Here is a 27509-nt window from a genome sequence, read left to right as displayed (position 1 = left end):
GTCCCTGAGCTCTTCAGCTCAAGGCTACCACCCTACCCTTGTGCCAAACTCCACTTCCCATTTTCTAGAGATTAATTGGATATAAGAGTCTCAGGTCCTTTTGTGCCCAGGCTGGCTTTGAACCTTGATCCTGGATCTCAGCTTCCTGAGTCGCTAGGATTACAGGCATGAGCCACCGCACCCGGCTACATTTATAAATTTTAAATATAAATGGATACATTTCTTTGGAATTTATTCTAGCCTGACTGCCCACAGCTCACCATATTTATTAACTAACCACATTTATTTAACTGTTTCCTATTTTCATGTTTTCAAAAACGTTAAAATAATCTTTTCTAAAGTTTGAAAGTTCATTTGGATTGGTTATCATTTGCTTCATTCTTTTGATACAAAGTCTTACTGTGTAGCCCAGACAGGCCTCAAACTGTTGGTCCTCCTGGATTTAAATTTCAGTTTTAGGTATCGCCTGTTTATTTCCCTCTTAAGGACAAGCACATGCATAATCATACTTTTTTTGTGGCAGTACAGTGGCTTTAATTCATGGCCCATCACTCCACCATTTCTTTCTTTTTATTCTTTGCTTTTTTTGCCAGTCCTTGGGCTTGAACTCAGGGCCTGAGCACCATCCTCGCGTTTTCCCAAGACTAGAACTCTACCACTTGAGCCACAGTTCCACTTCTGGCTTTTTCTGTGCATGTGGTACAGAGGATTCAAACCTGGGTCTTCCTGCATGGTAGCAAGCACTCTGTCACTAGGCCAAACTCCTGGCATGTATTTGATTTTTTCCATCATTCCCTCACCTAACATTATCACATTTCTCTTTAGTGTTATGCAATTATCACATTTCATTATTGTTTATATTTGAACATGAAAACAACTCCTCAAAATCTAAAGCTCCCAATTTGATGGTTAGAATAGAGAAGTGTAGTTTTGTATTGGAGTCATACTATAGAAATCAAAACACTTTCTGGTTTGTTCACTATTCAGTCACTAGGCTTATTTTACACCTGGCCTTTTGCTTTATCCATCATGAAACTATCTGCTATCACTGGATTTTATTTAGCATTCTGGATTTTGCATCCTCTTATTGTTTGGTTTATTTCTTTGAGTTCCTAAACTTATTAAAGGTCTGCATATCTTAAAATTTCGGGTGTCTACGAAATGAGTGTCTATTTGAAGATTATATTGGGTGTGGGATTATAAGTTAGGAAGTATTTGCAGCTAACATTCTGAAGGCATTGTTCTCCTCTCTTCTAGTCATCATTGTTATTCATTAATAGTCTAGTTATCCATTATTTTTAAAGAACTTTTGTTTCTCTAGATCATGGTTCTTAACCAGAACAATTTTTCACTACCAATGTTTGTCAATATCTGAAACCATATTTGATTGACACAACTGGAGGACATGGTAATTATGACAGACACACCACAAAAGCATTCTGCAATGCATGGGGTAGCTCTCCACAGAGAAGTACTTCAAAAAAAGGTATCCTCTATTTATTGCTCCCCCTATTACATGGTTCTTTCTTTTTCCAGTCCTGGGCTTGGGCTCAGGGCCTGAGCACTGTCTTTGGGTTTTCTCAAGGCTAGAGCTCTACCACTTGAGCCACAGCATCACTTCTGTTTTTTTCTGTGTATGTGGTACCAAGGAATCCAACCCAGGGGTTGATGCATGGTAGGCGAGCACTCTACCCCTAGGCCATGCTCCCAAGCTACATGGTTATTACAAATTGTTTGGGGAATTCATAGATTCATTTTCACTTTGGGGGGGGAATTAAGGATGTGTTTGTTTGTTTTGTTTCATTTTGTTTTGTTTTAAATGTTGAACCATCTTTGTGACCATGAGGTGAATTGTTTACGGTGAATAGTTCTTTTATAGGGAAGTTATGAGAATTGAACCCAGGACCATATACATGCAACCCAAGCACTTTGCAATTGAGTTATGCCTTCATCCTCTTATATATAATGTTTTAATATGATGTTGGGTCACAATTTCTAATGTTTTTTCATCTAAATTCCTCAAGAATATTGTGCATAGTTTTCTTTTTTGTGTGTCTTGTCTGGTTTTGATATCAGATGAACACCGGCCATATAAATGTATTTTGGAAGGATTTCTTCCTCACTTGTTTTGTAATATTTTTTAGAAATTTATAATAATGATTTAAATGTTTGACAGAATTCAGTGAAAACCATTTGATCCTAGAATTTTCTTTGATCAGAGATTTTTCACTATTGATTCAGTCTCATTACTCATTATTATCATGTTCAGATTTTCTTCAATAATTTTCTACTTTCCTTCAAGTGATAAAAATTTGTGATTCACACTTGTAATCTTAGTTATTCAGGAGGAGGATGAAATCTAATGATTGCTCTTTGAACCAGACCTAAAAGAAAAATCCATGAGACTTTTATCTTCAATTAACAGAAAAAAAACTGGAAGTGGATCTGTTGCTCAAGTGTAGAATACAAGCCTTGAGCACAAAAACTCAGAGAAAATGCCCAGGGTATGAATTCACAACAGAAAAATGGAAAATTATTTTTAACTATAGATCTATAGATTATCTCCAGACTATAACCAACAAAAAACACCAAGCTGAAACAGTTTATTAAGTGGTAACCAAACATGTAGAAACACATGATATTAACAATCCTATTAGGTAAAATTAGATGGAAAACTCAAACCATTCTCCAAGACCAGAATGGTAGTTAAATATTTAACTGTAGAATTAAAACATACAGATCAACACTGGACAGAAAACTCCTAAAACCATCTGGTCACAGCAAATACATCCCTACATTGAAACAAGACATCATCATTGTTTCCTTTATACCAAGCTCCTAATAATTAAAAACTAAAGAGTAAATGAATAGTTTTGAAAACTCTCAAAGAACTTCAAGATATAAAAGAATAATAAAAGAAAACTTCCTCATCTAATATTGGTAGGTCTTTCACAATCAGACTACTTGTTAGTGTTAATATTGGAGTTCTCATTGGATTTTGGAGATCATGATCATAAAATATGTATGAACAATAACTTACATGCAGTAGTTAAGATGAAGGGCAAAGGGTGTGAATCATAAAGGATTCTAGAAAATAGTATGGGTAAAAAGAGGAGACTTTGAAAATTTGAACGACTGTTTTCAGAAGAAACTGAAAAGAAGTAGTTATTCTGTTATATAAATACCTAATGATATCAATAAAAGGCCCTCAACCTCAACCAATACTTGTTGACTTCACTTTCTTTCATATCCTTTACTGACAATTTTTGAAGTGGCAGAAGCTTTCCTTCCTATATTCTCCAGATTTGAGTGAAGAGGCAGTTTCATCTAATGCTCCCAGATTCAAAGAAACATATTTACAAGTTCAGATCATAAAAGGAGAAATAGCAACCAGCAAGTACTTACTAACATCTTCATTTGAGTGAGAAGATGGATTGGAACAATAAAAGAAATCACATCACTCCTGATGAATACTTTTTCTCCTCCATCTTCCTATTCCTGAGGACAGAAATAATATCTATGAAACGCAAGGTGGCACTGTTGGCTAATAAGAGAAAAAATTACACCCACACAACCGACGTTACAAATTCTCATTTAAAAAGAAAGTCTGACAAAAGGAAGAGGAGAGGAAATCGCGGTTTGGGCATCAGGAGAACAGGAGGCTCTCTTTTCACAAGAATAGCTATTATACAGGTCATCTGTAAGGACTTAGTTGCTGCCATTTCTGAGGAGTGCCTGTGGATGAGCTGAAGTGTTTGTAAAAGCCAGGACAGACAAATGGAGGCCAGAGTGGATCACGCTGTGCAGAAAAGGCAAGTCCTATTTCTTTGTGTTTTTCTGGGACTGTCTTGTGCTGGCGCGGAACCGCTGGGATATTCTGTGGCAGAGGAAACCGAGAGAGGCACATTTCTGGCCAATGTGGCAGATGACTTGGGTTTAGGGGCTGCGGAACTGTCAGCTCGGGGACCTAGAATTGTTTCAGACCATAATATACCGTTCTTACTGCTCAATCCACGTACTGGTAATTTGCTTCTAAATGAGAAACTGGATCGCGAAGAACTGTGCGGCTCCACGGATCCCTGTGTATTGCCTTTCCAGTTGCTCCTGGAAAAGCCTTTTTGGATTTACCGTGCTGAACTACAGGTCAGAGACATCAATGATCATTCTCCAGTATTTCTGGACAGGGACATTTCCTTGAAAATATTAGAAAGTGCCACTCCAGGGGCGACCTTTCTCTTAGAAAGTGCACAGGATTCAGATGTTGGAATCAACAGCCTGAGGAACTATACCATCAGCCCTAATGCTTATTTCCACATTAATGTGCATGATGGCGGGGAGGGGAATATCTTTCCTGAACTAGTACTGGATCAAATGCTGGACCGCGAGGAAACACCTGATATCACCTTAACCCTCACAGCCTGGGATGGTGGCTCTCCGCCAAGACTTGGGACAGCCCAGATACATGTCTTCGTTGTGGACATCAATGACAATGCCCCTGAATTCGTGCAGCCCGTCTACAGGGTACAAATACCAGAGGACACAGCTGTTGGCTCATTGATTGTCACCGTGTCAGCCAGGGATTTAGATACCGGAAGTAATGGCGAAATTAACTACGCATTTTTTTATGCCACAGAGAAAATTCTCAAAACGTTTCAAATCAACTCAACATCTGGTAATCTTTATCTTAAGGCTGAGTTGAACTATGAAGTAATTCAAGCTTACACGCTAACAATTCAGGCAAAAGATGGTGGAGGACTGAGTGGAAAATGCACTGTGGCTGTCGAAGTTACCGATGTGAATGATAATCCACCAGAACTTCTCCTGTCATCATATAGTGGCTCGATTGCGGAAAACTCACCAGAGACTGTAGTTGCTGTATTTCGAGTCAGAGATAAAGATTCAGGAAACAATGGGAAAACGGTGTGCTCTATTAGGGAAGATCTTCCCTTTGCTCTGCAGCCCTCAGTAGATAACTTTTATACTCTAGTAACAGCAAAACCGTTGGATCGAGAATGTAACCCTGAGTACAACATCACGATCACGGTCACGGACCTGGGCACGCCCAGGCTGCAGACCCAGCACAGCCTCCGCGTGCAGGTGTCGGACGTGAACGACAATGCCCCGGAATTCTCACAGTCGTCCTACACCCTGCGGGTCCGCGAGAACAACAGCCCCGCCCTGCACATCGGCACCATCCGCGCCACGGACAGGGACGCGGGCAGCAACGCCCAGCTCAGCTACTCGCTGCTGCCCGGCCCGCAGCCCGGGCCCGACGCGGCGGCGCTGCTGTCCATCCACGCCGACAGCGGGCAGCTGTTCGCCCTCAGGGCGCTGGACTACGAGGCCCTGCAGGCGTTCGAGGTGCGCGTGCGCGCCACCGACCAAGGCTCGCCCGCGCTCAGCAGCCAGGCGCTGGTGCGCGTGCAGGTGCTGGACGCCAACGACAACTCGCCCTTCGTGCTGTACCCGCTGCAGAACGCGTCCGCGCCCGTCACCGAGCTGCTGCCCAGGGCGGCCCAGCCGGGCTACCTGCTGAGCAAGGTGGTGGCGGTGGACCGCGACTCGGGCCAGAACGCCTGGCTGTCGTTCCAGCTGCTCAAGGCCACGGAGCCCGGGCTGTTCGGCGTGGGGCCGCACAATGGCGAGGTGCGCACCGCCAGGCCGCTGAGCGAGCGCGACGCGCCCAGGCACAGGCTGCTGCTGCTGGTGCGGGACAATGGCGAGCCTCCGCGCTCTGCCAGCATCACTCTGCACGTGCTGCTGGTGGAAGGCTTCTCTCAGCCCTACCTGCCTCTGCCCGACGCCCCGCCCCAGCGCGCACCGCCCGACCGCCTCACTGCCTACCTGGTGGTGGCGCTGGCCTCGGTGTCCTCGCTCTTCCTCTTGTCCCTGCTGCTCTTCGTGGCCCTCAGGCTGTGCAGGAGGCGCGGCGGCCCGGGCTCCCTGGGCGGCGGCTCGCTGCCTGAACCCCACTTTCCTGGACACCTGGTGGACGTGAGTGGCGCGGGGACGCTGTCGCAGAGCTACCAGTATGAGGTGTGTCTGCAGGGAGGGTCTGGGGACAGTGGGTTCAACTTCCTGAAGCCAGTATTAGCCAGCGTATCTCCTCAGATCCCTGGCAATGAAATAGAGGGTGTGCCAAGCTTCCGCAATAGTCTGGGATTCAATATTCAGTAATGCGAATGGTTTCCTTTTATCTATTGCTAAGAAATGTTTATCTCTCTGTTTGCATCTGCGCTATATTTTAGTGATGGCCCAGGAACCAGCAGTGAATTGAAGTTCCTAAAGCCAATTTTCCCTACTCTCCCCCCCCCCCAGGGCATGCTGAAGGATATAGAAGAATCATTTTGTTTCCTAATAAAGAATGAAAATATGTTCCTCTTTATGTAGGTATAGTCCTAGGTCAAAAGTATTCTAGCTTCTGGTAGCCAAGTAATCTTACATCATATTCAAAAGTTTTCAAAAGTAGTAATTTCTTGACATGGGAAGAAATCAGCCTTTTCTATGGACTTTCTTCAAAGCATGTGATATAGATGCATGTTTTCCTGCAAACAATTGTGCTTAACGTTCAATTTATTAAATTAGAAAATCTGTTAATTTCCCTGTGTATGTTTATAATCTTTTTGCCACTTTCATATTATGGATTTATTAGCACTCTATGCAGTTATAAGTACTCTGACTTTGGAAAACATATATTGTAGAGATTCTTTAAGATCTTCTTTTAATGGGCATGCGTCTGAGCATTTTTGCTCAAGGATAGCACTTTGCCACTGAAACCACAGCTCTATTTCTGGTTTTATCGTGGTTAACTGGAGGTGAGACTCAGAGTTTCCTACCTGGGCTGGATTTGAATTGTGATCCTCAGATCTCAGCCTCCCAAGAATCTAGAATTAGAATTATGAGCCAGTGGCACCCAGCTTAAAACCTAATTTTGACTGATTCATTTGTTTATTAATTTCTTCACAGTAATTTTGTACAATTTATAGTCACATTATTCATACAGCTTCTTACTTTTAACAATTAGTACATTTTCAATTCAACATATTGCAGTGCTGAATCAGGAAATTGTAAGAAAAGAGACAATTGCATGTAATACTAAAGAGAAATAGACATGACTAGCAAAATGTAGGAATTTTGTGGGGTTGAGGGGTTGAAGCTTTGTTTTAAAAATCTGAACAGCTTCATTCAAAATTGTTCAGAGCTGTGGTGTGTCCCTTTGGTATAATATTTCTTAGTATGCATGACATCCTTGGTAGAATCCCCAGCACCAAAAATGTTACCCAGATATTTTGCTTAAATGTGTTCTAAAAATACTACAAATTAATGAGTTACTACAAAAAATAATAGTATCAATGTATATCAGTCTAAACATACATTCACACATCACCATGGTAATATTTTTAGAGTCTCTGGAAAAACTTACCTGGTTCCTCCAACAAGTAAATTGTATAGAAATTGAAAAGGGGAAAAGTTAACACTGGAAGAACTTAAGGGACCTATCAAACAATGCAAGGTGAATATTGATTCAATGACTTTGATATTCGAGAAATCTGAGTGTAGATGACATGAAATTCTATTACCTTCATTTCTTCTGTATGAGAATAGTGTGGTAATTTGTATTTAAAAGATTAATCATTTATGTTATAGTATTTGCAGTTGAAAATTTAGTTGGCTATTATATGAAAATGTTGGGTAGGTAAAAATATAGCACACTATGATGGTTGTTGAAACTGAAACTGATGCTGAATACATAAAAGACTATAATTTGAGAATTGAATTGGTGTTAATAATTTAAAAATAATTTAATTTTTTAATTTTTAATTTTTAATTTTTTTGCCAGTCATGGGGACTGAAATTAGGGCTTGAACACTGTCCTTGGGCTTTCTCAAGGCTAGATCTCTACCACATGAGCCACAGCACCACTTCCAGGCTTTTTCTATGTATGTGGTACCAAGCAATCAAACCCAGGTCTTCCTGCATGCTAGGCAAGCACTTTTACCACTAGGCCAAATTCCCAGCCCCAAATAATTTAATTATTAAAAAATAATTTACAAAGACATCAAGACACAGAACTACCAGTATTGTACAAAGTATGCCTCTCTTTATACAAACTCTTCAACCTGCTGAAGTAGTCATGAACATGGTACATTTTACAGTAAGACAGTCTTGCTTATGAGTCCGTCTAATATATGAATTGTAGGAGGTTTGGGGGTGTAGCAATAAATTCAGGCAGATTTGGTGATCTAGTGGCATCGAATTTGCATATATTGTTTATTTCTATCCTTAAAAAATTCTATCCTTCTTGCATCCCTTTCCTCATCTACAACACAAGGGACCCACAATATCCCTATAGAATAAGAATGTAATTCTTCATTAATAGTTTGCCATATATATTGTTTTTTCTATCCAACATTTTTCACCCACCAATCAGAGAACTAAGGCAGAGAGAAGTTAAATTAACTCAGACATTTCATAGCTACTATTTCATAGTTTGTGGTATTACGTATTATGATTAAACACACACACACACACACACACACACACACACACACACACACACACACAAAGTTCCCCCGTCAATTCTTCCCAGGCAAAACATTAATTAAATGTGTATCTTGCATCTAATTCAACTAGAATTTTTGAAATTCTCTACTAATGTCATTTTTCTTGTGTGGCCTTCAGGAATTTCTCTGCCCAATGAAGTCCAGCAACAGATGTGGTAATACATAGCCTAACACTCAAAGGTTTCCCTCATTTGTCATAATCAGTAGAAACCTTGGGCTCTACTAGCAGAGATCTGCAACAGAGCAAAACCTTGAAACATAAGGCCATATAGTATGAAGCTAATTGAAAAGACCTCCAGGATATTGAAAAAAAGCCATATAATGAATGATTGTTGTCCTTAATGTACTATGTTATCTCTCATCTCTTTTGCTGTCCCTTGATTATCTCATATTGTTACAGTATCTCACTTTGTTATCTGATATATTGGATTTATTTGTATTTGGTTATTTGAAATTGGATAGGGAAGGGGGGAAAACCAATACGGGGAGGAGGGTGGAGAGGAGGGTAATGGGGACCAAGACATGTGAAAGGGTATCAATATATGTGAATTAATGCACATTCTATCTGGCAAATATCATGTAACCCTTTTATTAATTACAATAAAAATATTAAAAAATACATAGCCTAACAGTACTTATAGGCAGTGTTAGATTATACTGAATTTATTTTCATCCAACAACGTGCAAAATCCTATGAGGTCACATGGTGGCGCTGCAGGATAAGAAGGTACACACTGGATGCTTGCGGTGGCTCCTTTAGCTTGGCAAAAATTACCAGCAGAGGCTGGGAGTCCGCAGAAAGCTTGGATACAGCATAAAGGACGTCTGGTCCTTCTAAGTCAGTCTCAGAAAGGAACTAGAATATTTCTCGGTGATTTAGTGAGCTAACCACTGGGGATTTCACAATTCAGCGGAAACATCCTCCAGCATGCTGCACCAACCAAGAACAATGGAGGCCAGCGGTAAGCTCCATTACAGACAAAGGCAAGTCTTTTTTTCCTTGTTCCTATTGACCTTATCTGTGGCGAGTGAGGTGGAGTCTAGGCGTTACTCTGTGGTGGAGGAAAAGGAGGATATCTCCTTTGTAACCAATTTAGCAAAGGACCTGGGACTTGAGCAGAGGGAACTCTCCAAGCGAGGGGTTAAGGTTATTTCCAAGGGGAATAAACCACCTTTGCAGCTCAATGAAGAAACTGGGGATTTATGGCTTAATGAAAGGCTGGACCGGGAGGAACTGTGTGGGCACACAGATCCCTGTGTGCTACGTTTTCAGGTTCTCCTAGAGAGTCCCTTAGATCTTTATCAAGCAGAGCTACAAGTACTAGATATAAATGACCATTCCCCGACGTTCCAGGACAAAGAAATTGTGTTAAAAATATCGGAAAGCAGTCCTATTGGCACTACGTTTCCTCTGAAGAATGCTCATGACATGGATGTGGGTGAAAATAATATTGACAACTATATAATCAGTCCCAACTCCTATTTCCATGTCATTACTCGCAAACGCAGCGATGGCAAGATATATCCAGAGCTGGTGCTGGACAAAGCACTGGATCGAGAGGAGGAGGCTGAGTTCAGGGTAACCCTCACAGCACAGGATGGTGGCTCTCCACCTCGGTCTGGTACCGCTCAGGTCCACATCGAAGTTCTGGACATGAATGATAATGCTCCTAAATTTGAGCAGCCTGTCTATAGAGCTCAGGTCTCTGAGGACACTCCCAATGGCTTTCTAATTGTCACTGTGGCTGCCACCGACGTAGACTTAGGAGTCAATGGGGAGATTTCTTACTCACTTTTTCAAGCTTCAGATGACATTAGCAAAACCTTTGAAATCCATCCATTGTTAGGGGAAATTCGATTGAAAGGACAGCTTGATTTTGAGAAAATTCAGTCCTATGAAGTCAATGTGGAGGCAAGGGATTCGGGAAGTTTTTCCGGAAAATGCGCCGTCTTGATCCAAATCCTGGATGTGAATGACCACGTCCCAGAGCTTACCATGTCTACATTTACCAGCTCCATCCCTGAGAACTACCCGGAGACTATGGTTGCACTGTTCAGTGTTTCAGATCTAGATTCGGGAGAAAATGGGAAAATAAGTTGCTCCATACCAGAAGAACTACCCTTCTTCTTGAAGTCTTCCGCGGAAAACATTTACACTTTGGTGACAGAGAGGCCTCTGGACAGAGAAAGCAGATCGGAGTACAACATCACGATTACGGTCACGGACCTGGGCACGCCCAGGCTGCAGACCCAGCACAGCCTCCGCGTGCAGGTGTCCGACGTGAACGACAATGCCCCGGAATTCTCACAGTCGTCCTACACCCTGCGGGTCCGCGAGAACAACAGCCCCGCCCTGCACATCGGCACCATCCGCGCCACGGACAGGGACGCGGGCAGCAACGCCCAGCTCAGCTACTCGCTGCTGCCTGGCCCGCAGCCCGGGCCCGACGCGGCGGCGCTGCTGTCCATCCACGCCGACAGCGGGCAGCTGTTCGCCCTCAGGGCGCTGGACTACGAGGCCCTGCAGGCGTTCGAGGTGCGCGTGCGCGCCACCGACCAAGGCTCGCCCGCGCTCAGCAGCCAGGCGCTGGTGCGCGTGCAGGTGCTGGACGCCAACGACAACTCGCCCTTCGTGCTGTACCCGCTGCAGAACGCGTCCGCGCCCGTCACCGAGCTGCTGCCCAGGGCGGCCGAGCCGGGCTACCTGCTGAGCAAGGTGGTGGCTGTGGACCGCGACTCGGGCCAGAACGCCTGGCTGTCGTTCCAGCTGCTCAAGGCCACGGAGCCCGGGCTGTTCGGCGTGGGGCCGCACAATGGCGAGGTGCGCACCACCAGGCCGCTGAGCGAGCGCGACGCGCCCAGGCACAGGCTGCTGCTGCTGGTGCGGGACAATGGCGAGCCTCCGCGCTCTGCCAGCGTCACTCTGCACGTGCTGCTGGTGGATGGCTTCTCTCAGCCCTACCTGCCTCTGCCCCACGCCCCGCCCCAGCGCGCGCCGCCCGACCGCCTCACTGCCTACCTGGTGGTGGCGCTGGCCGCCGTGTCCTCGCTCTTCCTCTTGTCCCTGCTGCTATTTGTGGCCCTCAGGCTGTGCAGGAGGCGCGGTGGGCCGGGCTCCCTGGGCGGCGTCTCGCCGCCCGAGCCCCACTTTCCTGGACACCTGGTGGACGTGAGTGGCGCGGGGACGCTGTCGCAGAGCTACCAGTATGAGGTGTGTCTGCAGGGAGGGTCTGGGGACAGTGGGCTCAACTTCCTGAAGCCAGTGTTTCCCAACCGGTCACTTCAAGTCCCTCTCAACCAATCAGAGGAATCACCTAAACTTGGCAATAGTTTGGGGTTCAGTATTCACTGATGTTTATTTTGCTTTTAACAGTTGTTTATTTCTCCCAATTTGCATGTAATTTACATTTCACTGATGTTTCTGCCTTCCCTAGCTTCTCTTTTGTCAATATTTGGCTTTAGTTAATGATGTAATAAGAAGGTTATTTATTCTCACTCTTCAGCTGTCAATATGTAAGTAATTTGCTTTCCGTATTAAGACAAAATCACCTTTTGTCTGTATCCTTCTTTCTAGAAATGTTGAAATGAGCCACATCTCTTCTGAATTAGTTTATATTTTCATTCACTGATTTGACTCTTATTTTTGTTCTTTAGTAATGAATAATTCATCAATATTTCTCTTACATCCCTATAATTTCAAAATGTAAGTTTATTTCTAGTGGATACACATTTAAATATGAACTAGGACCTATCCAGTGTAAATATTTGTTAGAAAATGTACATGTGTTTTAGATAAGACTCAGTTGTAGATTACTCCTTGAAGTTTAGCGCAGAAAAGTGGTGAGTTTCTGCCGGGCGCATTGGCTCACACTTGTAATCCTAGCTACTCAGGAGGCTGAGATCTGAAGATTGTGGTTCAAAGCCACCCTAGACACTAAAGAATAGGACACTGTCATATCCAATCAATACCTAGAAAACAGAAAGTGGGGCTTCCCCTCAATTGGTAGGGCGGTGGCACTGAGCTGACCCCCCCCCCCACAAATATAAGAAAAGAATTAAAAGTGACGAGTTTCCTAATAATCTTTCCTTATTCATCCTGGAAAATGATTGTTAAGTCACATTAATATTTTGGTTACTTACAAAATCTTGGCAATTAAAGCTATGATTTTTTTCAGATGCTTCACTAATGTATAAACCAGAATTTAACCCCATTGTACACCAATTCTTGAACAATAAGTGCATTTATTTACCTGTACTCTTCCAGTGTTGAGCACTTACTTTCACACCATTTTTTCCTTTTTCTTTTTTTCTTTTCTCTGGTCATGTGGCTTGAACTCTGGCCTGTGCATTGTCCCTGAGTGCTTCAGCTCAAGGCTAGAATTCTACCATTTTCACACTTATTTTTTTTACCACATGAGTAACAAATCTATATTGTGTCTGTTTTGCAGCATTCAAATATAATAGAAAGAAACATTTTATAAACAATCCTTAGTCTTGTACAATGCAACTCAATGTCACTAATATTGTTCTGTGGTTTTAATCTTTCAGATGTGGTCACAGTGCATTAAAATGTGTGACCTACTAATAGGTAGCAATCAAACATTTAATAACCATTTTCATTGGTGATACATGTGGAAGACTAAGAAGATTTTGTTTTAAAAAATATAGGAGATAGTTTTGTCTTATGTTGCATAGAAACTAGTCAGTCTTTCTTTACTTAAATGATGTCACAAGAAAAAATCTCCAGAAAAAGCCCTACAATTGACAGTTAGTACGTAGTAATTGTAGAGAAGGAAATAAAAGAGAAAAGCAGGAAAGGGGATGCAGAGAGAGAAATATGAGTGGGGACAATTACAAATAGTTTCACAGAGTAAGTGGCAAAATAATTGCCTCTAAGATATACTTAAGCTCTCTTAACCCTCTCAAGGAGCTATGGTGAACTGATATTTCTAAGCTCTTTATTTAGCATGCAAGACAATCAAAGTTCATACTTTTTGAAAACTAGAATTTTACTATAACTCTCTTGTGTATACCAGGTAAGAATCTTCATATGCAAGAGAAATAGAGAGCAGAAGCCATCTGTGTTAATACAAGACTAATTAATTTCTTTCTTTATTAAAGATTATATTAACATTGATTTTTACATCATATATCAAATGATGTGTTTAACAAATAAGTATTCAAGAAGGGAATCTCTATATACAATCTCTGGCACTTAGATTTTAGAACATAGTTAAAATTAGGTTGAGGGTTTGTATGTCATAGATACATATTAATCTATGTAATAAAACATTATGTCTATAGAGTCATAAATTTTTATGTGTATGTAGTTGTGTTTATATTTCCAATACCATGTCCATAGCATTGAGTATGCAAATATTGAGTCATCAGACTAATTATTTTCTAATTACCAATTTTCAAAAGTTAAACTAAAAATAAGTTCTTCCCTAAAAGAAAGTTTATTTACATAAGAAACAAACCTCATGGGATAGTAATAGCATGACTACTTGTTCACTAGCGGAAGATTGCTATTTTATTTCTGCTTTGACAACAAAAGTTGTCACCCTAGTATAACTAGGTGAAAGGAGGGGGGAAATAGAATAAGAGGAACAGTTCCAGTTTCCCATGCAAGAAATGGAAGGTAAAAATTCAAAGTGGCAATCTCTGCCAGTAGCTCTTAAACTTTTGGAACTGAGCAAATACAGGGCCAAGTCTTATAGCAACAACTAATTCTTAGACAATGTCTCTAGATGGGTAAGATGTGTAGGTTGTTTGGCCCATCCCAAACCTCAGTAGTCTTCAACACTTGCCTGATATAACTTTCATTCTTCATTTATTCCTTAGAGTTTTTTCATTGCAATGGTTAAGACAGATTTCCATAGCCTCTCCTTTATTTTAATGAAGAAGACAGATTCAAACAGCACCTCCTATGTGTTCTAGTCTTATAACAACATTTGATGGAAGTATTGTGTGAATGAAGTTTTCTTTTTCTCTGATTACTTCTAAATTTTAACTTCTAAGTCCAGACCTTTTTGCATTTATTTAAAATAATATTTTCCTCATTTCCACTCTAAAAATTCCAACTTAAATAAGGTACCAGGGAGAGATGGCCCATCCATATATAAGATACTACAGCATGTTAGACAAGATACTTAGATTAATGAAGGTGATCAAAAAATGGTCACTTTTGGAACATTTGAATAACTATAAAAAAACAACAGATAATCCAAACAGTAGGAAAAGATATGAAGATATTGAAACCCTCATTCTTGTGGAAATGAGGGGTACAACACTTCATTGAATGTTAAGCATACTATTTTCCTGTATTGCAGAAACTAAACTATTTACCTAACAAAAGGAAATTAATATATATATATCCACAAAACAGGCAAATATTCACAATACTCACAATATCATTATTCACAATAACTAAAAGTGGAAATAATTAAAATGTTTGTCAATCATAAATGGATTAATAAAATGGGAATTCCCATGTAATTGAATTGTCTTTATTCAGCAACAAAATAGAGTGAAATACATGGTACATGCTACAAGGTGACTGAGTCTCCAAAATAAATGAAAGAAACTGTCGTGAAAGTTCACAGATTTTATGATTTCATTGTAGAAATAGTCATATGAGGCAATCTACAGAAATCAAACAGGGATTAATGGTTTCCTAAGGCTGGCAAAAGTGTGGATGAAGAGTAAGTACAATGGGTACAAGATCTGTTTTGGGGTTGATGAAATGTTCTACACTAGACTATGGTGATATTTTCAAAATCCTATAAATATACTATAAACATCAACATGTACATGCTAAATACACTAATTTATATTATGGAACTTATATTATGCCTAAATAAACCTTCTTAACTAAAGGTGGAGTAATGCCAGCACCTTGAGTAAGCTAAGTCTTCTTTCATCTATAATGGAGACAAAAACAGCCCTACCAGAAAAATCTAACAGACACAGTGGCCGAGACAAGATCAGGTACCTGTCTTCCAGAGAGATGAGCAGCAGGACTTCTCTATTATGGGAGCAACTGTACGTTTCTTCATTCTTATGGAGAGCTGCTTAGGAACACAATTGAGAACCCAATTTTTAAACTAAACTTGCCAAATATCTTAAAGAGAAAACAGAACTCACCAGATGGAAATTATCTCAATTTCCTGCTCCAAGTCTACACCCTTGAGAGCAGCTGTGCATACACTTTTCCCTACTGAGGCTTTTCCCACCTTAGTCCAATATTTCAAGTGTTTCTTGAGTCCAATCTTTAATTGCCTGGGGGGAGGCTAAAGATGGAGTCTAGCGGCCTTACCCGAAATGTCTCTTTTATTTGTTTTGGCAGAGTTAAAATTTGAAATCAGCCAGGTGCCAGAGGCTCATACATGTAATCTTAGCTACTCAGGAAGCTAACCTATGAGTATCTTGGTTCAAAGCTAGCCTGGGAAGAAAAGTTCTAGATACTTTCATCCCCAAGTAATCACCAGACAACTAGAAGTGGCACAGGGGCTAGCAGGAAAAGCTCAAGGATAGTACCCAAACCCTGAGTTCAATAATTTTTTAGAAACTTTGAAATTAGGACACTCTACCACTTGAGCTATATACTTCCAGCTCTTTTTTGCTGTAGCTTATGTAGGACAATGAACCTCCCACTTCTACCTCTTTCATGTCTAGTATTATAAGTGTGCACCAACCACTATACTTAATTCTCTTGTGCATATTGAACATCAGCATTTAAATATTTCTGTGAACCTAAATTATCCCCCAAGTTCCAATAAATCCCTTCCTTTTTTATAGCTTTTTCTTCAATTGTATATATTAAACATTTTTATTTTTATTTTTATCATACTTTTAAAAATAAGCAATACAATCTTCACAGGTGTTATTGTAATATCTTATAAGATTTCTGTATAATTGAAGTAACATGTTGCTGAACTATAAAGGCATAATTCCACAAGCTTGCAGACCTGCATATCTCTTTTATGTAACAGTCTCAGTACAAATGATGAGACAAAGAAGCTTTGTCACTTGCATTCCCTCAGGAAGCAATTTGTTCAAAGTAACTACCCCCAGTATATCCTATGACAGTGTCATAATCTGTAGGTGGACACTAACTTAGTTCTTGATGGCTTTGAGAGAAGAGGTAGTTCCCCAGATCTACTTTGTTCCAGATCTGGAAAAATAAATAAAAATCCTGCTTACAGGTCATCTCCAAGAACTTAGTGGACTTGCCCACACGTAACTGCAAAACAAATGTCTATGACGGGAAACCTACCACAGTAGCTATTTGCTTGGGTGCAGTTCTATTATGACAGAAGAATGGAAGTATGGATTTTGTTAGATATCTCTGAGTCCTTAATAATGACCATCTTCTTACATCCAATTGACTATTTAAAATGTGTTTTTTTCTTGAGTTTCTGAAATACCATTTGCTTTTGTTCTTTCCCCTTTCCTCTCTCTCTCTCTCTCTCTCTCTCTCTCTCTCTCTCTCTCTCTCTCTCTTTCTCTCATAGCATGGGGGTTTAAATTCAAGACCTTTCACTTTGGATGCCAGCACTGTACTAGTGTGCCATGCCTTTTGTTTCACTGAGTATTTTTAAGGAGGGTCTAGATGACTACCTACTTCATTTCTCCTATTTTTCCCACTCTCCTCTGAAATGTGGATGATAAGTGTGTACCACCACACCCAGATTTTTGATGAGAAGGGGTGCTAGATTTGACCCTCAAGTCTCCTGATCTCAGTTTCCTAAGATGCTAGAATCAGAGACCTGAGGCTTTGTTTTCACATTTATATTTAATTTTGTTTTTTAACTCTGGACATTCCCTGCTTTTAACATGGTTTTTTTTCTTCTCTCGAGAAAGAAACAGAAGACATGGTATGAAAAATTTAATCATCTTCTGACTCATGTAATGCCTCTATGTATCATCTCTATAACAGTAAATTAATTATACAAAAGAATTATTTCTCAGAGTTCTGAGCTAAATCTTTTACATTTTTCATGTTCATTTATTATTATTGTGCTCTCCAAATTTGGTTATTAATCTTCATAAAGATGATCCCTAGCCTATTGTGTCATGCCTCACAGGTGCATCTTTTAAAATACAAATATGAACTCCATGCCTTAGGCATGTAAAGTTCACTGTTAAATTTTATTATGTATAGATATGAGAAAGAGGGAATTTACTCAATAACTAAACTTAGTGGAGAAGAGAATATCATGGTAAGTACTAAAGAAATTACCTGAATAAAATGTTATTATTTCTAAGAAGTTTCGAAGGCGTGATATGGACCTTGCTTGGATTCTGAATTAAACAAATGAACAAAAAGATGCCTCTTGGAGACAACTGAAGTAAACCAAACAAAGAGTGAATTATTTCAAAGAATTTGTGGTAAATTCCAGATCAGAACAGTAATTTTGTTGTTGTATTTTCAAAGGTTTAGTCAATTAGAGATGTTAAATGTGTTTAGGAGTAAAATGGGAGCATGGTTTTGAATACTCCAGATGCATTGCAATGTTTTTCAAACACAACAAAAAAAGTATGAATGGAAAGAATTTATAGAGACACATGGTGGCGCTACAGGATAAGATGAGATGACCCATACCAGCACTGTGGGCTCCATTACACAGAACAGTCTCTAACTCTCCGAAGAGGAATGTGTAACAGGAGCTTCACCTACCACGCTGCAAGAGATCTACCTATTTATCAGAGATTTCCTATATAAAAATTACCGCTGAACTGATTTTTTTTTCAAGAAAAGTAGTGACCTGAGAGAACCATGGGAATCAGAGAGCCGCTGACTCTGCAGAAAAGGCAAGTGCTGCTTTTCTTTGTTTTGCTAGGATTGTCTCATGCTAGTACTGAACCTGTGCGCTATTCTGTGTCAGAGGAAACTGAAATGGGCTCTTTTGTGGCTAATCTTCTGAAGGACTTGGGGCTGGGGGTGGAGGAGCTGTCCTCCCGGGAAGCAAGGGTGGTGTCTGATGGCAATGAAAAGCATTTGCGACTTGATTTGCTGACGGGAGATTTGCTCCTAAATGAGAAACTGGACAGAGAGGAGCTGTGCGGGTCCACAAAAGAGCCATGTGTGTTGCATTTCCAGGTGGTATTGCAAACACCTTTACAGTTTATTCGGGCTGAACTGCATGTGAAAGATGTAAATGATAACTCCCCCACATTCTTGGACAAGGAAATAATATTGAGAATACCAGAAAGTGCTCCCATTGGAACCACATTTCTAATGGAAAGTGCTCAAGATGTGGATATAGGAAGAAACAGTCTTCAGAACTACACAGTTAGCCCCAATCCTCACTTCCACATTAAAACTGGAAACACTGTTGATGGGAAGATTTATCCAGAGCTGGTTCTGGATACGGCATTAGACCATGAGAAGGAATCTGAGCACAGATTAACACTCACAGCACTGGATGGTGGATCTCCACCCAGGTCTGGGACAACACTGGTTCTCATTAAGGTTGTGGACATCAATGATAACGCACCTAAGTTTTCTCAGAGTCTCTATGAGGTTCAGGTCCCAGAGGACACACCCATTGGCTCCTGGATTATCACCCTGTCTGCTAAGGACCCGGATGCAGGAAGTAATGGGAAAATATCCTACACGTTTTTCCATTCATCTGAAGATATTCGTAAAACGTTTGAAATGGACTCAGTATCTGGGGAAGTTCACTTGAAATCAGCACTGGATTTTGAAGTAATACAGTCCTATAGTATAACCATCCAGGCAACGGATGGTGGGGGTCTTTCAGAAGAATGCACTCTTGGAATCAACGTATTAGATGTCAATGACAACCCACCTGAGGTGATGATTTCGTCAATTACAAGGACAATTAAAGAGAATGCTTCAGAGACCCTGGTTGCGCTATTTAGTGTTCGAGATCGTGATTCTGGAGACAATGGAAAAGTGGTTTGTTGTATTGAAAAAGATTTACCTTTCATCTTGAAACCAACCTTCAAGAACTTTTACACCTTGGTAACAGAAAGAGGACTAGACAGAGAGGAAAGAGATGAGTACAACATCACGATCACGGTCACGGACCTGGGCACGCCCAGGCTGCAGACCCAGCACAGCCTCCGCGTGCAGGTGTCGGACGTGAACGACAACGCCCCGGAATTCTCACAGTCGTCCTACACCCTGCGGGTCCGCGAGAACAACAGTCCCGCCCTGCACATCGGCACCATCCGCGCCACGGACAGGGACGCGGGAAGCAACGCCCAGCTCAGCTACTCGCTGCTGCCCGGCCCGCAGCCCGGGCCCGACGCGGCGGCGCTGCTGTCCATCCACGCCGACAGCGGGCAGCTGTTCGCCCTCAGGGCGCTGGACTACGAGGCCCTGCAGGCGTTCGAGGTGCGCGTGCGCGCCACCGACCAAGGCTCGCCCGCGCTCAGCAGCCAGGCGCTGGTGCGCGTGCAGGTGCTGGACGCCAACGACAACTCGCCCTTCGTGCTGTACCCGCTGCAGAACGCGTCCGCGCCCGTCACCGAGCTGCTGCCCAGGGCGGCCGAGCCGGGCTACCTGCTGAGCAAGGTGGTGGCTGTGGACCGCGACTCGGGCCAGAACGCCTGGCTGTCGTTCCAGCTGCTCAAGGCCACGGAGCCCGGGCTGTTCGGCGTGGGGCCGCACAATGGCGAGGTGCGCACCGCCAGGCCGCTGAGCGAGCGCGACGCGCCCAGGCACAGGCTGCTGCTACTGGTGCGGGACAATGGCGAGCCTCCGCGCTCTGCCAGCGTCACTCTGCACGTGCTGCTGGTGGAAGGCTTCTCTCAGCCCTACCTGCCTCTGCCCGACGCCCCGCCCCAGCGCGCCCCGCCCGAGCGCCTCACTGCCTACCTGGTGGTGGCGCTGGCCGCCGTGTCCTCGCTCTTCCTCTTGTCCCTGCTGCTCTTTGTGGCCCTCAGGGTGTGCAGGAGGCGCGGTGGCCCGGGCTCCCTGGGCGGCGGCTCGCTGCCTGAGCCCCACTTTCCTGGACACCTGGTGGACGTGAGTGGCGCGGGGACGCTGTCGCAGAACTACCAGTATGAGGTGTGTCTGCAGGGAGGGTCTGGGGACAGTGGGTTCAACTTCCTGAAGCCTATCATCCCCAATCTCCCGCCCCAGGGCCCTGGGAATGAAATAGAGGAAAATTCTACCTCCCGAGGTAGTTTTGGTTTTAATTACTGATAGAAATCTAATTCGTAAGGATGTTTACTTAATATTTTCTTTGTGATTGTGCTCTTTATTTTGTTACTTACCATAACTACTATTTACCTGTCTGTCTCAGTCATTAGCTTACAGTTTTGTGCTTAACTAATTTTTCTTCATTTACTACAGTTAATGTTTTTGTGACTCTACATGAATGAAAGGCTTTTCTTTTCAAAGTTATGTCCTTTGTGAAGGATTTACACTTTGTCTTCACTGACTTCATATTTCATAGTATCTTCTAGTTTTCTTTTTCTAGAATTTTCTTAGTTTTGCAATATTTTAATGCAAGTGATAGTTATAAATAATGTTCATTATGTCTTCCATTTCCCTTTTTAAACATATTCCTTTTGGTGACTCATTATTGTCATGCAGTCATCAAACAAGTATGTTGCATTTTGTATGTTGTTTTTGATAGTCACTAAAGATCATAAGTTTATAAGTGAATATGTTGTGTAAGTGTACATTCTACATTACTCAAAAATAAGGAAAAAGTTAGAAGATATTATTTGTGAATATGCTTGTTCAGAAATATTAAGATGAATTTTGCACATTCCACAATATTATACAGAAATAGGTAATAGTTCTTTATAGTTCTGCAAACAAAACATCAGAAGTGTGTTATATCATATAATTCAATCCCATTCAATTTAGTAAATAGTAGAAGTCCTAGAATAGGCACTTAAATTGTGTGATTTGTTTTTTTGTTTTTTGTTTTTTGGTAACAGAATAAAAGGTGAGAATGTTTAGATTTTTCATGACTACAATCTTAGATTCATTCTACATACTCCTTGCTTATTATAGGAAAATTTCTGCTTCATTATATTATTCTTTTGAATATTGCTGTCTGTGAGGCAATGTTATGATAAAATGTTTGCTTTAATAGTGTCATTGATATAGAGAGTTCTTTGCCTTTTTATGGCACTGTGATTGAAGCCAATGCCTCATAAATGCTGGACAAAATCATAGTGCTTGAACCACATCCCAACACTTTTATCAGTATATTTTGTTTCCTATACAGAAATTTCTTATTTTCTTGCCTCCACTTGAGAAGCTGTTATTACAGGCCTGTGACATCATGTCCAATCTTCTTTTTTTGATGCAGAGATATTTGGTTCTTTTAGATTTCAACTAAGATGGATTTTAAAATAAAGATCAATCCCTCCTTTACCACTGCAAATTACTATAAAGTTAATATAGAAAAAACTAGGATAAATAAAAGGAACATAAATTGTAATTGTAAAGTATAGGCTAACAAAACAGTTTTCAAATGGCAGGAATTAAAGGGAATACTGTTTCTTGTCCTAGTTGCCAAAACTCTATGCATGCTTTAATGTTATAGGAATTAGTGACTGGTTGATTGGCTAACCAATGACTAAGACATAGTTCCTCCTTTCTTCAAGTAGCTCATATATTGAAGAATGGACAGATGATTATGAAACAGAAAGTATATACATTCACTGTTATATCTACATGTTTTCACAGGAGCACAGATGAGGGATAGCTTAAATAATTGATTCTGGTTATAGAAGACTCATTGTGAATTGGCAATGTAACGGAATTTTTAAACAATTGTTGAAGGGGGTATGGAACAGGTTTCCTTTGCCAGTTGTGTCAGTTGTGTGTGTGTGTGTGTGTGTGTGTGTGTGTATGTGTGTTTCCAATATTTGTAACCCAATGCTTCCAAACAAATACTATGTTATTATGATTGTCCAAGAAAGTACTCAGAAATCTCTATTTGGTTCCATGGGAGTTCTATAGAAGTGAAACTCTTGGAGAGAGAAATCTACCATGGTAGTGAATAATTACTGCTAACAGTTTTTTTCAACAGCTATTTTAAATTGTTTCTATGAAGCAGTGAATTATTGAATAATGTGAATGGATTTCTAACTCATCATTTTTAACAAAATGATAAAAATTGAGAAAAGCTAATGAAGGAAAAATTTTAAGTAAACATATTATGAACACGCAAAAATAGGATACAGCCATTTACAATGTTAGAAGCCACACGATGGCGCTGTAGACTAAAGAAAAGAGCGAAAATTGAACTGAGGCTGTGACCGGAATCAGTGACCAAAAAAAAAAAAAAAAAGAAAGAAAGAAAAGAAAAGAAATCTGGATGATGAGCTGGGAAGAAAAGGTATATCAGCTCAAGATTGAAGAATGAAATAAAACCTACATCCCTGCTGATACACAGAATACTTCAGCGGGTGTTGACTGCTGTTCTTGCTGGGCCCTGTTCTGTGGCTGGTATTGGTCATAGGAGAAGATATGGAGACCAGGAGTCTGCTATTCTGGAGACAAAGGCAAGTGCTATTTCTCCTTTTGTCGTGGGGTGTGTGCTTAGCTGGTTCTGAGTTTGGACATTATTCAGTGGCTGAGGAATCTGAAAGAGGAGCAGTTGTGATTAATCTAGCAAAGAATCTGGGGCTAAAGGTAGAGGAGCTGGCTGCAAGGAAAACCAGAGTGGTTTCTGATGATTACAAACAATACTTGCTCTTGGATTCTCATACTGGAGATTTGCTCACAAATGAGAAATTGGACCGGGAGAAGCTATGCAGCTCCACAGAGTCCTGTATTTTGTACTTTCAAATTTTAATGGATAACCCATTTCAGATTTACCAGGCTCAACTGAGAGTTATGGATATAAATGATCACTCACCGGTATTTCAAAACAAAGAAATCATATTGAAAATACCAGAAAATACAGCTGAAGGGACAGCATTTCGATTACAAAGAGCGAAAGATTTGGATGAAGGACTTAATGGTATTCAAAACTACACCATCAACCATAACTCCATTTTCCATATTGAAATTACTGACAGTGATGAAGGCACAGTATATCCAGAGCTAGTGCTTAACAAAGCTCTGAACTGGGAGGAGCAGCAGGAGCTCAGTTTAACGCTCACAGCCATTGACGGTGGAAGTCCACCCAGGTCTGGAACAGCCACTATACGTATTGTGGTTGTGGACATCAACGATAATGCCCCTCAGTTTTCCCAGGCAGTTTATGAGACCCAGGTTCCAGAAAACAGCTCAATAGGCTCTGTTATTGTAAAAGTCTCCGCAGAAGATGTCGACTCAGGACTAAATGCAGAAATATCCTATTCTTTATTTGATGCTTCTGAAGATATTCAGGCAATGTTTCAGATCAATCCTTTGTCTGGAGAAATAATTCTCAAAGGATTGCTTGATTATGAGATGGTGAAGTACTACAAAATAAATATACAGGGAGTTGATGGAGGGGGGCTTGCTGCAAGATGTACTCTAAGGATTCAGGTATTAGACGTTAATGACAATCCTCCCGAACTGATCATGTCATCATTTTCTAACTGTGTTGATGAGAATGTTCCCGAGGCCATACTGGCAGTTTTTAGAATTAAAGATAGAGACTCTGGAGAGAATGGAAGGATGCATTGTTCTATTCAAGAAAATCTACCTTTTCATCTGAAACCATCAGTGGACAATTTTTACATCCTAATGACAGAAGGCGCTCTGGACAGAGAAAGCAGATCGGAGTACAACATCACGATCACGGTCACGGACCTGGGCACGCCCAGGCTGCAGACCCAGCACAGCCTCCGCGTGCAGGTGTCGGACGTGAACGACAACGCCCCGGAATTCTCACAGTCGTCCTACACCCTGCGGGTCCGCGAGAACAACAGCCCCGCCCTGCACATCGGCACCATCCGCGCCACGGACAGAGACGCGGGCAGCAACGCCCAGCTCAGCTACTCGCTGCTGCCCGGCCCGCAGCCCGGGCCCGACGCGGCGGCGCTGCTGTCCATCCACGCCGACAGCGGGCAGCTGTTCGCCCTCAGGGCGCTGGACTACGAGGCCCTGCAGGCATTCGAGGTGCGCGTGCGCGCCACCGACCAAGGCTCGCCCGCGCTCAGCAGCCAGGCGCTGGTGCGCGTGCAGGTGCTGGACGCCAACGACAACTCGCCCTTCGTGCTGTACCCGCTGCAGAACGCGTCCGCGCCCGTCACCGAGCTGCTGCCCAGGGCGGCCGAGCCGGGCTACCTGCTGAGCAAGGTGGTGGCGGTGGACCGCGACTCGGGCCAGAACGCCTGGCTGTCGTTCCAGCTGCTCAAGGCCACGGAGCCCGGGCTGTTCGGCGTGGGGCCGCACAATGGCGAGGTGCGCACCGCCAGGCCGCTGAGCGAGCGCGACGCGCCCAGGCACAGGCTGCTGCTGCTGGTGCGGGACAATGGCGAGCCTCCGCGCTCTGCCAGCGTCACTCTGCACGTGCTGCTGGTGGATGGCTTCTCTCAACCCTACCTGCCTCTGCCCGACGCCCCGCCCCAGCGCGCGCCGCCCGACCGCCTCACTGCCTACCTGGTGGTGGCGCTGGCCGCCGTGTCCTCGCTCTTCCTCTTGTCCCTGCTGCTCTTCGTGGCCCTCAGGCTGTGCAGGAGGCGCGGTGGCCCGGGCTCCCTGGGCGGCGGCTCGCTGCCTGAGCCCCACTTTCCTGGACACCTGATGGACGTGAGTGGCGCGGGGACGCTGTCGCAGAGCTACCAGTATGAGGTGTGTCTTCAGGGAGGGTCTACTGAGAGTAGCGATTTCAAATTCTTGAAAGCGATTTACCCTAATATTTATGCACCTGCTTCTGGAAATAATGATGTAAGCCCTACCATTTGATGTAACTTTACATTCAATTTTCATTGAAATTGTGTTTATATTTTCTTTTTTCTGAAGTATTACAGAAGTCTATTCACATTCGTTTTGTTTTATCCTGTTATTCAAAAGTACTTTAATTTCTAATTTCAAGTTGTCTACCTTTTTCTTTTATTTTCTCAATGTTTTTGCATGTAGTGTTCAATTAGATGTATAACCATTTATAAATAGTATCTTTAAAATTTGTCATTTCAAAATTAACATTGATTTATTATTATTCTCAGTCTGGAGAGCTTAGGTTTTCTCTGTGATTTGTTTTGTGTTGTTGCTGCTGCTGCTACTGTTGAGTGTAAGCTCAGTTTCCTTGGCTCTTTAGTTCCTGATATTTAATTTTGTTCACTCATGCTGTTGTATAAAACACCTTTTTTCTGATCATTCAAATAGGTTGTAGTAAGCTGCATGAAAATCAATAGAAATTTTAGTCCATGATCAAAATTTCTCAGTGAAATTATCAGTGGACTGTTGGAAATATGTTTTTATTGTGTGTTGTAAGTTTATTTACTCCCAACTGAAAACCAAGATAAGTAAATTTTATGAGTCACAATTTCTATTTGTTTTTCTTTAACACAGTGGATTTTTCTTAATATTAATCTAGTGTTTCTAGATAGTATGGCTGTATTGCTTCATCAGGCTTTGTTTCTTTTGGTTGTACTGAGATTTGAACCCTTAGTATGCTTTCCACCTCATTAGCTACAGCTTTAACTCTTTTTCATTTTTTTGCTCTGTTTTTTTCTGCCAGTCCTAGGCTTGAACTCAGGGCCTGGGTACTGTCCTTGGGCTTTCTCAAGGCTAGAACTCTACCACTTGAGCCTTAGCCCCACTTCCAGCTTTTTTCTATGTATGTGGTACCAAGGAATTGAACCCGGGCCTTAGTGCATGCTAGGCAAGCACTCTACCACTAGGGGCCAAACTCCCGGCCCCTGCTCCGTTTGTTTTAAAGAGAAGGTCTCTCTCAGGCTGGAAGCCTGGCCTAGTTGTAGAGTGCTTCCCCAGCATGCATGAAGCCCCAGGTTTGACTCCTCAGTACCACATACAAAGAAAAAGCTGGAAGTGGTGCTGTGGTTAAAGTGGTAGAGCAGTAGCCTTAAAGCCCAAGGACAGTGTCCAGGCCATTGTTCATGCCCCAGAACTGGCAATATAAAGGAGAAGTTCTATCTCTCTTTTTGCTAGACTAGATGGTAATTATTTTATCTCGGGTTTTTCTGGCATTTGTTGGAATCATCAGCTCACTCCACCACACAAAGCCACTGATTTGAGGTTTTGAAAACGTTTTTGTCCAGCCTGTCTTGGATTACAATCCACCAAATTTCAGCCTAGGTGTAGTTAAAATTACGGGTGTAAACTATTACACTCAACTGTACTGCTTTTTCTTGATGTTCGGTGTTATACCTTAATTATGTCATTGTAGGTCATAAAAAAAGGATTTACCATTCTTGCTTCTCAGTTACTAAATGCACTTATAAATATTGAACATTCTTTTTTCATATTATCCTAGAAAAACCGTAGCAGATAATTTTCAGTTTTGCTGCTCTGTGCTGAGGAACAAACTCTGGGGGCTCTGCACGTGAGTTGCATTGCTAATCTTTAAACTGGCAGTCAGCGTTCATATTTTACAGATTTTCCTAAATACACATTAGTGAAGTATGATTACAACACTTTCATGAAAACATCTTTTCTAATGCTATATTGCCATTTTATATGAGGGTGATTTTCTCCTAAATTCAAGTGATTCTTTCTGATCTTTGTTTGTTTTCCAGTCCTTGAACTCAAAATCTAGGCACTGTCCCTGGGCTTTGTGCTCAAGGCTAGTACTCTACCACTTGACTCATATCTCCACTTCTATCCTTTGGTGGTTAACTAGAGATAAGAATTTCACAGAACTTCCTGCTTGAGCTGGATTTAAAGTTGGATCCTCAAATCTTGGCCTCACGACTAGCTAAGATTACAAGCATGAACCACAGTGACCCAGCTCCTGGTCCCTTTCTTCTTTCATGATAGGCAGGTAAACCAAACCCTCAGCTCTTGCTACTTATTTTTAAGTCCATATTGAATAATAATCTTTATAA

The 27509-nt window shown here is 42.0% G+C and overlaps 4 protein-coding genes across 5 annotated transcripts; all 4 read left to right on the top strand.

Moving 5' to 3' along the window:
* The first annotated feature begins 3390 nt into the window (after window positions 1-3390).
* On the top strand, window positions 3391-6307 carry Pcdhb7 (protocadherin beta 7). Its single transcript, XM_090331367.1, has one exon. The coding sequence runs from the start codon at window positions 3778-3780 to the stop codon at window positions 6175-6177; it is 2400 nt and encodes a 799-aa protein (XP_090187493.1). The 5' UTR covers window positions 3391-3777; the 3' UTR covers window positions 6178-6307.
* A 3077-nt stretch (window positions 6308-9384) lies between these two features.
* On the top strand, window positions 9385-17496 carry LOC150063990 (protocadherin beta-13-like). Of its 2 annotated transcripts, XR_016535196.1 has the most exons (3): window positions 9385-11775; window positions 15444-15554; window positions 17430-17496. XR_016535196.1 is itself a non-coding variant. In XM_090331369.1 (2 exons), exons 1-2 carry the CDS (start codon window positions 9493-9495, stop codon window positions 15450-15452), a joined length of 2292 nt encoding a protein of 763 aa, XP_090187495.1. In that variant the 5' UTR covers window positions 9385-9492; the 3' UTR covers window positions 15453-16133. The 2 variants fall into 2 exon arrangements, 1 of the variants encoding a protein (XP_090187495.1); XM_090331369.1 differs by lacking the exon at window positions 17430-17496 and having other exon boundaries at window positions 15444-16133.
* A 709-nt stretch (window positions 17497-18205) lies between these two features.
* On the top strand, window positions 18206-20745 carry LOC150063989 (protocadherin beta-14-like). Its single transcript, XM_090331094.1, has one exon. The coding sequence runs from the start codon at window positions 18346-18348 to the stop codon at window positions 20743-20745; it is 2400 nt and encodes a 799-aa protein (XP_090187220.1). The 5' UTR covers window positions 18206-18345.
* A 690-nt stretch (window positions 20746-21435) lies between these two features.
* LOC150063988 (protocadherin beta-18-like) lies at window positions 21436-26397 on the top strand. The gene has a single exon (XM_090331366.1). It carries the CDS (start codon window positions 23035-23037, stop codon window positions 25405-25407), a length of 2373 nt encoding a protein of 790 aa, XP_090187492.1. The 5' UTR covers window positions 21436-23034; the 3' UTR covers window positions 25408-26397.
* The last annotated feature ends 1112 nt before the right edge of the window (window positions 26398-27509 follow it).

Source organism: Megascapheus bottae, chromosome 4 (assembly GCF_031878675.1).
Source record: "Megascapheus bottae isolate mThoBot1 chromosome 4, mThoBot2.hap1, whole genome shotgun sequence".
In the NCBI taxonomy this organism is placed as follows: Eukaryota; Metazoa; Chordata; class Mammalia; order Rodentia; family Geomyidae; genus Megascapheus; species Megascapheus bottae.
This window is presented reverse-complemented; position numbering and strand designations above follow the sequence as displayed.